This window comes from Bos mutus, chromosome 8 (assembly GCF_027580195.1).
Source record: "Bos mutus isolate GX-2022 chromosome 8, NWIPB_WYAK_1.1, whole genome shotgun sequence".
Lineage (NCBI taxonomy): Eukaryota > Metazoa > Chordata > Mammalia > Artiodactyla > Bovidae > Bos > Bos mutus.
In genome coordinates this window covers 47,779,647-47,791,647 of record NC_091624.1, presented here as the reverse complement: position 1 = coordinate 47,791,647, position 12,001 = coordinate 47,779,647, and the positions used below count along the sequence as shown (strand labels likewise).

General features: G+C 39.7%; 2 protein-coding genes across 6 annotated transcripts in view; one reads left to right on the top strand and one right to left on the bottom strand.

Annotated features, from left to right (window-relative positions):
• INVS (inversin) overlaps positions 1-3,279 on the bottom strand; it is a 135,548-nt gene extending 132,269 nt beyond the window's left edge. For 3 of the 5 annotated variants that reach the window (XM_070375558.1, XM_070375559.1, XM_005909586.2), the window contains exons 1-2: positions 3,082-3,279; positions 38-164 (exon numbers count right to left, since the gene is read on the bottom strand). In XM_070375558.1, coding sequence (XP_070231659.1) covers positions 38-143 — 106 coding nt within the window. In that variant the 5' untranslated portion in view covers positions 144-164; positions 3,082-3,279. Of the gene's footprint in view, positions 1-37; positions 165-3,081 lie in introns of those variants that run through there. The other 2 variants (XM_070375561.1, XM_070375560.1) reach the window with 2 other exon arrangements.
• A 164-nt stretch (positions 3,280-3,443) lies between these two features.
• The window catches only part of ERP44 (endoplasmic reticulum protein 44), a 96,784-nt gene continuing 88,226 nt past the window's right edge, over positions 3,444-12,001 (top strand). The window contains exon 1 of the mRNA XM_005897023.3: positions 3,444-3,710. Within this exon, the coding sequence (XP_005897085.1) occupies positions 3,654-3,710 (57 nt within the window). The 5' untranslated portion in view covers positions 3,444-3,653. The remainder of the gene's footprint in view (positions 3,711-12,001) is intronic.

The window sequence follows — 12,001 nt, the reverse complement described above, 5'->3', positions numbered from 1 at the left end:
TCAAGTTTCTGTACTTAAAGAGGAACTTGGAGCTTACCTATGATAAGCTTGTGAAGAGCACCCTTATCTCCATTAATAGCAGCAGCATGAACTTGGGATGCTAATGAAGAACCGGCAAAGAACAAGTTCTCTGACCTGTTCATAGTCTTCTCAACTGCAACAACCTGAAACGATGATGCAACCAATAAATATCTGTAGGAAACACTTCTGAAATCCATCTCACCAGTTCTAAATGGGTATGTTATAATTATGGCTCACTAGAAACACTTCACCAGGATTCAAACTGTCTATATAGGCCTAGTTTTTGAAGATACATAAGGAGCAAATCAGCTGAACTTCTGTACAAGTTGCTCATCTGTAAAATGAAAGGATTAGATGCTTCTAAGACACTTATCAGGGGCTGAGGGGAAAAAAAAAAAGGCATAAGTATTTAACATTAGACCCAGGGTTCAAAAGGCACAGTGACTGGCTAAGTAAATACAGGTAATTTGACTCCACATAATATTAAATATTAGAACTGATATTGGGACTAAAGGTGATGACCAAGTCACAAAATAGATAATGATATAAACTTGTCAGGTTAAAATTACCTAGATTTAAGTGCTAAATTAGAAGGTACCTCATTCTTTCTTTCATGCCCACAAAAGGAGGCATTTTTATTTGTTCTCTTCTTGTGTCCACCACGGAAATATACCTAGTTAGAGATGTGGACCTCAGGAACTTAACTTGGAAATCACACCGTTAGGATAAACCATGTTTCATTAAGGAAAATTTTGCTGACTGGTCATTTGATATGGTTTGATAGACTCTTCTAGAAATGCATTAGCTGCATAAGAAAATAGTACATTCCCTATCACAAGAGTGCTTAAGCAGAGTTTGGATTATGTCAGAAAAGGAGCAGGAAGAACTCAAGTACCTGATGGAAGGAAAAAGGAGTTTCATCAATGATCATAAACTTGCATCCTAAACTTAGGATGTCCTATCAAAGTTTCAAACTTGAACCTACAAGGATAAGGGAGATAATAAGTACAAGAAACATGGGGAGTGGTAAGTAACACGGCAAACTGGAGCAAATGTACCTATCTAAAGGGAGCAGCTGTTAATTAGCTACAGCTAATATCTACCATAAGGGTAAGCAAGCCCTCTTCTGATTTTAACAAAAAGTGAAACTCCAATCCCTGTGACTCTCTTTTATAAAATAAATTTATTACAGTTCATGAGCTTGATTGTCGTTGACAAGGATTATTGGTTATTTTAAAGTAAAGGTATTTTCTTAATTTTGTAAAATTTAGCTCTTCATGGCTTTATTTTGCTGACAATTTCAGTTAATGTGTTGGCAGAAATTATGGGCCTTTTGAGAGACTTCTGTCATGTCTGAGCAAGTCTGTCATGTCAGAAAAACCAGTTATATGCAGGATTAAATTAAAGTGACTTAAAGAAGCTGCAAAACAGGGGTGGAGGTTAAAACACAGAAGAGTAATTATACTTGGGCTCAAGGTCCAGTTCTTTAACAATATGCAGTGTAAACATAAGCTACCTCAGCTCTGCCTTCCCATAAAATATGAAACATGAAATCAGTAGACCATGCAGATGCATTCAACAGGTTGAGTGCCAACTATGTGACAGGCACTGTTCTGAACTCTAGACATTGTTCTACACTTTAGATCACTCCAGGTGATCAGAGTTTTGGACACATCAGAATCACAAAAAAAAACTTTTGGAAAACAAACTAAAAATTTTATCTCAGTTATATATATTTATATACATCTCATAATTCTTAGCAACTTAGTACAGAAACAGGTAGATAGATGGTTTTCAGTGAATGCTTGTTGAGTGAAAAATCAGTCATAGGCTGAGTACTAAGTCCAGAGGGTGACCAGGGTCAGAGTTTAGTTTCTTGGAGTAATGAGTTCATACTCATCTGTCTCTGATCTTTTTTAACTCCTCATTTCTATTTACCAGAGAGGTTGGTGAGTGGTAAAGATATAAGAATACCAGACTAGGAGAGAGGAGACCTAAATAAAAATCTTGACTCCATCACTATTTAATTTTGTCAGCCTAAATCCTTAAAAAAAAAACTCAAATGTATACCAAAAATTTTTAGCGCTGTTTTTCCTAAACTTTTATAGATCAAAACCTCTTAGTTATGAAATTCTATAAAACGCAAAGGTATCATCATCATTAACTAACTATAAAATAAGCCAGTGTAATAAACGCTCTAATAATAACTATAGAAAACTAGTGCAGCTGTAGTAGTAGTACTGTTAGTCGCTCAGTCATGACTGACTCTTTCCAACTCTATGGACTATAGCCCGCCAGGCTCCTCCGTCTATGGAGTTCTCCAGGCAAGAATACTGGAGTGGGTAGCCATTCCCTTCTCCAGGGGTTCTTCCCTACTCAGAGACAGAACCCAAGTCTCCTGCATTGCAGGCGAATTCTTTACCATCTGAGACACCAGGGAACCCCAAAGTGGTGCTGTAGTCACAAGCAAAGGAAGAGTATTTGTGATTAGGACCAAAGGACTGGTTGTTCAGGAAGTTCTCAGAGATGGTGACTGACATCAAACCAGGGTCTCCAGCATTGCAGACAGATTCTTCAGCAGCTGAGCTACCAGGCAAGCTCAGTTGAGATTTCTTGGCTACAATTGGCGGCACGGCGATCTAGCTAGGTGTTCGTAAATGAATCTGGAGAGCTAACCGGGCCCAGGTTAAGTTCCTTAACTGCTTGGCTAGCAAGTGTTGTAATCATCCTGTAGGAGTGATCCATGCATCAGAAGCAATCACTCTCGCACGGAGCTTTTCAGTTTACAACGGGCTTCCCCAGTCCATCCCATAACTATTCCTTACAGGAGTCCAAAGTGACAATTATGGGTAAGTCATTAACACATTCCATTTAAACACAACAAGGGGGTGGCTCTGACTTTACAATGCTAGAACTAACGCAGAGAGAAGAGCAAGTAGGCAAGGAGGCCAGTGATTGGAGGTTCAGGCCACAGCTCAGGCCAGGAGGGCCGAGAGTTTGAGGCAGGGGCTAGCACTGCAGACCGATAGGAGCCTCCCCAGCCAGGCCCCTCTTACTCACCGTCGCCTCCTCCAGGACTCAAGTCCTGGGGGCGGCTCCAGGAGGCACGACCCCCGCTGGGCCGCCCCTCCTGCCAGGCCAGGCCAGGCCACTACATCCAGCTGGGACTGAGCCCACCGAGCTGAAAACTAGTGGAACCCCTCGGAAGGCGGCGCGAGGCTCTTGACGGCACAGCCTTCTGGGGATTGTAGTTCGCGTCCTCTAATAACTCCCCCACGCCCTTTCTATCCCACAAGGCCCCGCGCGCGGCCGACTTGGTGGACCAGGCCCGAGAGCTTGATGGGAAAAGAGTTCCGTGCGTTTGATGACGTGCTTTCTGAGAATGGCGCAGGACTACATGTTCCGACGGGCTCTGAGAGAGGTAGGACCCGGAAGTGAGGGTGTGCGAGGCCTCTCTGGAAGTTGTCCCGGGTGTTCGCCGCTGGAGCTCCGGGTCGAGAGGACGGGGTCCCGCTGCCGGGAGAATCCTCCACTGCCGCCGGTGCCCGGAGCCCAGCCCTTTCCTATCCTAACCCAACCTTCTCCAGTCCCAGACGCCAGCGCCTGTCCCTGCCGCGGACTCCGGCGTTACCATGATTCCTGGCATCTTCCTATCCTTACCCGACCTCAGATGCTCCCTGCTTCTCCTGGTGAGTGAGTGAAGGAATGACAGACCCTTCGATAGATGGTCTGTCGGTCTCCCGCCCTTGCCGAGGGGGACACAGCTGCTCCTACCCTTGCTTTCCTGTTTTTTCTCCTGGTGGCGAGGAGTGCACCCTCCCCCGCTGCCTTCATTCTCGGCATCCGTCTGTCCTCTTCCCAGGCCCCGGGTTCCTGAGGCCTGAGAAACCACGGACGGAGAATGAGACCTGGAAACCCGAGAATTAGCCCTGAGAGAAGAGACTGTGGGAGGGTCACGGCGAGCAGCGCCCCTTCCCCCGGGTTTCGGAGGGCTCATGAACTTGGTGGTAGTCTGTGTCCAAAAGGTCGGGGCGTAGACCTTCTGTTCCCTCCCACCCCCTTCTTTTGGGAACAGTGTGAGGCCGACAGGTGCTGGGGTCTTGTGAATCTTGCTCGTGAGCCCTGAAACGGTGCCCGGGTCGGCGGAGCCCTCTGTTGTGGCTTGATACGATTGGTTGAGAACCCGGAACTGGAAGCTGGTTTGGTGTCCACTGGGGGAGAAAGGTTTGAAGGGTGGAGGCTGTGATTACCAGAAAGCCCCAGCTCAGAGCCTCCTTCGCATCTGGTTATACTGCCCCTCTCCACCCCGAAATTTAAGCAGAGTTGTTCTTCAGGCTCCTGATTGCTGAATGACCAGGTTTTCTGCATACATATGCACTTATTCCTTAACTCCCTCACCGGCTCAGCACCATCTCATCTTGCAAAGGAATCTTCCCTCACTCCGTCTTCCTCCAAAGTACATCTTGAGTGTGCAACCTGAGTAATCCAGGTCAAATTGAGACAAAAGTGAAGGACTAACTTCATGTGGCAAAATGATGTACTTTTAATTGAACTGTTGTTATAACACGATATTTGAAAGTACTTTAATTGTAGCGAGTGAGTGAGTGAGTGAGTGAAGTCGCTCAGTCGTGTCCGACTCTTTGCGACCCCGTGGACTGTAGCCCACCAGGCACCTCCGTCTATGGGATTCTCCTTGTAGTAGATTTTTATAAAGCTAAATTTAAGTTGAACATTAAGTTAAAATCATTCTTGACAATGTAAGAAATATAATTCAATGACTCACAGGAAGTCATATAGCTGGTTACTGGCAGAACTGGGATTTGAAGCAGGTGTCTTGACTCACAGTGATTATTCTGCCATATCACGTTAAATTTTTAATGTTTGTGTTTGAAATAGTTTCTCTCTGCGTGTCCCCTCTCTTCCTGTTTTCTCTTCTCTCCCCTCTCCTTCCTCTCTCCTCCCTCTTTTCTCTGTGATTTTCAAGTCATATTCAAAGGCCATACCCAGTACTTGGACTTTTTCAGAGGAGTGCTATTAAAAAACTAAAGGGTATGTAGAAATACTTTTGAGAACTAAAAGTTGCATGTAAACATGGGAATGTTACATGATGAAGTGTCCTGTTGTCACTTCTTATAGGGTAACGAGTGTCTTCTCTATAGAGGAAAATATTCTGTAGAGAACTATTTCTTGGTAATTGCATCATACCCTGTGGGTCTCTTTCTTCTGGAGTACTAGAATAATACTAAGACCACTCTGTCTTTAAGGGTAATAAATACTAATCTTTCCATATCCATAAAAATGGCCAGAATTATGAGTTGTTTGCCAGAAATTATTTCTAGGTTATTCATATAAAAAATATCAAGGGCAAAAATCATAAGAGATTGAAAAGAAAAGGTAAAATACTGATTAGAGAAACTATAAGATTCCCTGGCTGTAGAGCTAAATTTAAGAAAGAAAAATAATTTGTTTTGAAATAACTTACGCTTTTTATAGAAAGCCTACAAACCTTGTTAAGCATAAAAATTTTTTTTCTAATACTTTTAATTTCTAGTTAACATTTTGTAATCTTACCTCTCTAAATAAATGTAGCAAAATAGAAGGTATTTTAGAGAATAAAGGTTAACCTGTAAAGGTTAGTAGGCTGGAAAATAAAGCCCAAGAAAAGGTTTAGTAAGCCAGAGTTACAAGTGGAGCTAAATTCAATTCAAACACAGTGTTTACCAAAGTAAACAAAGTAGTTTTAATAATCATATGCCAGTTGCTGCTGCTAAGTCGCTTCAGTCGTTTCCAACTCTGTGCGACCCCATAGACGGCGGCCCACCAGGCTCCCCTGTCCCTGGGATTCTCCAGGCAAGAACACTGGAGTGGGTTGCCATTTCCTTCTCCAATATGCCAGTTAGCAAATATTTATAGAACATCTGTCTGATCACAATTTGAATTACTTATCTAATTGGCAGTTCTGTTCTTGTGATGGAACCTGCTTACTCAGTAACCCACCTGTCTAAAAATATATCCTTTATCTTCTCTAGTGTACTTTCTTCCTCCTCCTTCCAACTTCCCCTCTCAGACTTCAAGTTTATTCCCTCCCCTATTCAGCCATTGAATATGTAAGTTCCCACTTAGCTGAGGTCATTTTTTTTCTCTCTCTTAAATGGCATGCTCCAAAAAGCCATATATTCTCTTACCACAGTGATTTTTTTTCAGGCAAACTATACCTCTGCCCTGAAGAACTAGATCTGTTTAGTGGTGTTCATAAGATAACAGCTGAAACATAAAATCCTAAACTTCTGTAGGCAGGTAGTTCACCCCTGACCTCTATCTCAAAATCATTTTGGGATATATCATTCTATGCCTTAAAAGCCTTTCTGGGATGGGTAACTAAACGTAAAAGTTCAATGTGACAGCTTTTTCTTCCCTGAGCTTTTATGTATAGATAACTTTAAAGTCAGGGTCTTAGACAATGAGTTCTTGTATTTTGGGCTTGCTTTTTTTTTTTTTCTAATTTTATTTTATTTTTAAACTTTACATAATTGTATTGGTTTTGCCAAATATCAAAATGAATCCGCCACAGGTATACATGTGTTCCCCATCCTGAACCCTCCTCCCTCCTCCCTCCCCATACCATCCCTCTGGGCTTGCTTTTTGAAACACAACCTTTGCCTTTAAATTATTTTTAAACTCCACTGAATTTGCAACATGTCTTGGGCAAAGTCAGGTATTGTAGACACACTGATTTTGGGTAAATCAGAAAAGGTATTTGAGTCACCTGGCAAATGCAAAATCGGCATCATCCTCCTGATACCTTTACTGTATGTCATTATATTATTACTGTTATGATTTGAATTGATCCATTAGATGTGCGATTACAACTTTAGTTCCTAAACTGTATAATCTCTGCCTCTATAACTGTTTATCATATTTTGTGGATGATTTGAATGCTAGAGCAACATTTCTCTACTAAATCTCCATGTATATAATGTCTGGATTGAGAAATTCCTTCTCAGTTGTGTGTCCTTTTAAGGAGAGCTACCTGAATCAGAGGAAAAGCATCTGGCCAGATGTATCATGGCAGTATCTTTTCATTTTGCTACGTGACAGTCTTTACTTGGCAGCTCATAGAATAAGTTAAGGGGATGTTTGATTTATCACTAACCAGAGAATCAGTTACTTACCCATTAGCTCTTTTCTGCTTATCTTTCTGAGACGGGTTTACTCAGGATTAAAAGTGATCATTTTCCCCTTAAATTATTTATTTCTTAATAGTTCTTCCAGCATTGGTTTTGTACGTGAGTTTTTAGATTGTGAGATAAGTGAAATAAGACTAAGTTAGAATGAAGTTGTCTGATATAGCCTAAAGCACGTTTTCTGTGGTTCACAGGTTTATAACATTCTGCTCCAGTGACTTTATGGAAAAGGCTTTCTCATTAATCTCTTGATGATTAGGTTTATAGATCATAAGTTGTTACTAGCCCTAATTGCCTTGTGCCTGGATGTTAAGGCTTTTGCCATTATTGTTCTCCTGGTTTGTTCAATATGTATAAGAAGCCAAGAAGTGTTTGCTTAGGGAACTAAGTAAATCAGAGAGCTAAGTAAATATTTATTTAACTAAACTCTTTGAAGTACCTTAGAAAATAAGTACAGTAGAATTCAGAGATGTCAGTTTTAGCCATTTGTGACTATTATAAATACTGATTCCTGTCATCAAAAAGAGTACTTCTGGATACATGTTGTTACATTCAGAACTCTGTGGGTTATTTATCCTATTGATATGGCTTGCTCCAGATCAGTTGTTTACAAAACCTGGTTGCTCATTAGAACCATTTGGGCCAACTTTAATACAATTCTGTGTAGGCCCTCTACCAGGCTGGTTATATCTGGGGGACCTAAACATTGCTTTTTGTTTGTTTGCTTTGTTTTTAATTCCCAGGTCATTTGTTTTTTTCTTTAGTATGTTTCCCTAAAAGGTAAGAATTAAACAACGAAGCAAAAAACAGAATACCATTGTCACAAGTGGAAAAAGTAACAGAAATTTCTTTATATCATCAAATACTTAGTGTTAAGATTTTCCTGTTTCAAAGAGAAAAAAATGTTTTTAACAAATTGGATGTATAAAGCAGGAGCCGTGTAAGGGCCATACATCCCAGTTGGATTATACATCTCTCTTAAAATTTTTAAATCTGTGGCTTCTCTCTCAATCTCAATTTTTTCCCCCTTGTAATTTATTGCTGAGAAAACTGGGTCCTCTGTCCCATATTATTTCTCACTTTCTGAATGTTTCTGACTGTGTCCTCGTGGTGTGGTTTCATGTTTCTCTGTTCCATTTATTCCCAGTACATTTGTAGTTAACTTTATGTGGGTTTAACCACCAACTCAATAGTTAGGTTCATTTGTTTTTCAGTTTTTACAAAGTTATTTTCTAATATATAATTATCAATATGTAAGGTTTACTGCTTTCAAAGCAATCTATAAAACAAACTATATTTACAGAAGGCTAACTGCTATCCCTGGTCTATTCTATTTTCTTAACTTCCTCCTAATATAAGAAACCTTAAAATTTTTTTTAAATTTTTATTTCTTTCTTTTAAAAAGAAATGTAAGCAGTCTACTTGTATCTGTATATCTGTATGTTTCTCCATCTCCTTTGTAAACTCTAGCACATTATTCATACTTTATCTGCCCACCTCACCCTCTCCCCTCTTAAAATCTGTAAAGTGTATCCTAGAGTGTAAAGTGTATTCAGCATAGAAATATTCCTTATTTCTTTTACACTGTTTATTTCTCCTCTGGGTAAATGTGGCTACCATTGATCCCATTCTTTTGCTTTAACAAATATGTTAAACTACTTTCAGAACTACTTTTGCTAGTGTATCTTTGAGATATTAATAGATTCCTGTAATTGAAGTTGCTCAGGCAAATAATAAATGTAACTTTGTAGATGTTGCTAGTTAGTGGAAATTCCACAGGAGTTTTGCCATTCTGAGTTCTCGCCAACAAGGTAACAGACTTTTCTCATATTTGCATTCTTTGCCATGGGGTTTTTAACTGTTTATCACTTTAGTTGATCCTCAAATTCAGTCACATTGAGAAGCACTGGAGCGTACTACTCAACTCAAACTTGTAAAAGCCGTGTAAAAATGTCTGATTGTCACAGTTACTGACAACATGTTCCACCCTGTAGACTCTGACTTTTAATAGCTTTGTAGTAGCTCAACTTTTCGATGCACTATATTTTATTTCATCATTTGTTAAAATATTACTATTTTAATATAAATGATATTTTTAATATAAAATACAGTTATTGGTCATCTCCAGTTTTCCATAGTTGTTAAAAAAAATGTGCAGATGATTCACATACAATGATATTCACTATAGATCTACAAATATGTTCTCAGGTTAATTCTCTAGAATTGTGTATCTTAGATCCTTTTTTTTTTTCTTTTATGATGTCTTTTATTTAGGATTTCTGATACATTGTACAAATTTGTCCTACTGGAAAGTTGTACAGATGTTTATTTCTATGAACAATGTATGAGTATATCCACCTTCTCACACTCTAGTTACAATGGGTGTTTTTGTAGTCTGTGCCAATTTAGTAGACCAACAATATTATCTGGTTTAAATGTACATTTATTTGATTACAACCAAAGATTTGTTTTCTTCATAATTAATGACTTTTATAGTTTTGCTTGAATATGTATGTATGTGTTTGTTATTTCAGTTCAGTTCAGTCTCTCAGTCGTGTCCGACTCTTTGCGACCCCATGAACTGCAGCATGACAGGCCTCCGTGTCCATCACCAACTCTGGGAGTTCAGTCAGACTCACATCCACTGAGTCGCTGATGCCATCCAGCCATCTCATTTTCTGTCGTCCCCTTCTCCTCCTGCCCCCAATCCCTCCCAGCATCAGAGTCTTTTCCAATGAGTCGACTCTTCGCACGAAGTGGCCAAAGTACTGGAGTTTCAGCTTTAGCATCATTCCTTCCAAAGAACACCCAGGACTGATCTCCTTCAGAATGGACTGGTTGGATCTCCTTGCAGTCCAAGGGACTCTCAAGAGTCTTCTCCAACACCACAGTTCCAAAGCATCAATTCTTCGGTGCTCAGCTTTCTTCACAGTCCAGTTCTCACATCCATATGTGACTTCTGGAAAAACCATAGCCTTGACTAGACAGACCTTTGTTGGCAAATTCTCTGCTTTTGAATATGCTATCTAGATTGGTCATAACTTTGCTTCCAAGGAGTAAGCATCTTTTAATTTCATGGCTGCAGTCACCATCTGCAGTGATTTTGGAGCCCCCAAAAATAAAGTCTGACAGTGTTTCCACTGTTTCCCCATCTATTTGCCATGAAGTGATGGGACCAGATGCCATGATCTTAGTTTTCTGAATGTTGAGCTTTTTGTTATTTACCCCTTTGAAAACCTTGTTTACTCATTGCAGTAATTCAGAATAGATGTGCTCACAAGATGCAGTTTAAGAATGACAGAAAGTGTTCTTTCTTCATTTAGTGTCCATTCATGAGGTAGCAGAATGCAAAAAATACAGGGTTAGCTGTCAGGGCATCTATGTGCAAGTTCCACCTCTTCCACATCCTTAACACTATCCTTGGGTAAATCACCTAACTAAATTTTTTAGTCTCTAAGGTAAGCACTCCAGATTTGATGATTCAGTGATTCTTTGGTAGTCTATCTTGTTTTTTAAAAGGATATTCCTCTGACTTATCTAGTTAGTAAATTTCTTATTTGATTGGGTAGTTCCTCAAAAAATCTGCTGGCTTTGCAGGTCTGTGCCCCCCTCACTCTGCTATCCAGTGGGAGGAAGAGCACACTTTGGTCACAGCTTTTCTTATATTAATGTACTCTGTTTCATTTAACTAACTAAATGAAAAACATAGTTTGGCTTTTCATAGCATTCAGTGCTCGTTAGCCTACCTTTGATCCCATAGAGAGGATCTACCTGGGTTTCAGGCTGCAGCAAATTTATTTCCTTGGTATCATTCTTTCCTTTCCTCCTGTCGTTTGAGAGCCTGTTTACTGTCTGCTATGGAAGAGAAAGATTATTGAGATTCACATCATGCTTTCAAGGAATTTATAGTTAAGTGAGAGAGAGAATACCTATATATAAATAATTAGAATTCCAAAATGAGAATGATAGGTGTCCTTAAGGTATTTGTAGAAGTGAGTTGTAGATCTTGCTTCTTCCAGTGTCCTCACCCCAGCCATACTGATTCAGAATCTGTACTTTAATAAGTGTACCTTGTTGATTCATATATGACCATTAAGTATGAGAAGTACAGCTGTAGACATCTAAAAAGAAGCAAATTTCTTCTCATTGGCAGAATCAGAAGTCTTGAAAGAAGATAAGAACAGAGCCTTAAAAGGTTAAATTGATGAGTTAATTTTCAGTCTTGAGTGGAATGAGTAAGAAAGCTTATATCCTTCAGTGACAATAAATCTGTATCATGATTTGGGTACCTGTTTTGGGGGTTTTCTTTCCTTTTCTTTTTTTTAAGGAGTCTTCCTGTGTGGCTCACTGACATGGCCAGATGTTAGAATTGGCCCTAAAGAAGCTAGCAAACCCTTTGGCCAGTTTCCATTAGAACAGCTCATTATTATCTTAGCCAAAATAAAAATCATAGTCTTTAGTGGATTCTCAGTAGCATTCCAATTACTCCACTCAAGAGGAGAAGGACCAAAATGCAACTTTGGAGAAATTTCTTAGGTAATGCCATGGATCTCAGGTCTTGGTTCTGTTCTTGTAGAGACTGCAGTCAGATTCTAACTGCTTTGAGTCCTTCAGTGATGTTATGATCAAGATCTCTTATTCCTCTAGTACTGTGATTTTCTCATTATGTAGAACCTTGAACACTATATTTTAATGCATCTAATTTTTAGTCACCTGAATTTGTAGACATGAACATTACTGAAATAATACAAAAAAAGGGGGGAAAGAAGGAAGAAATCATCTCAGAAAAATATTTG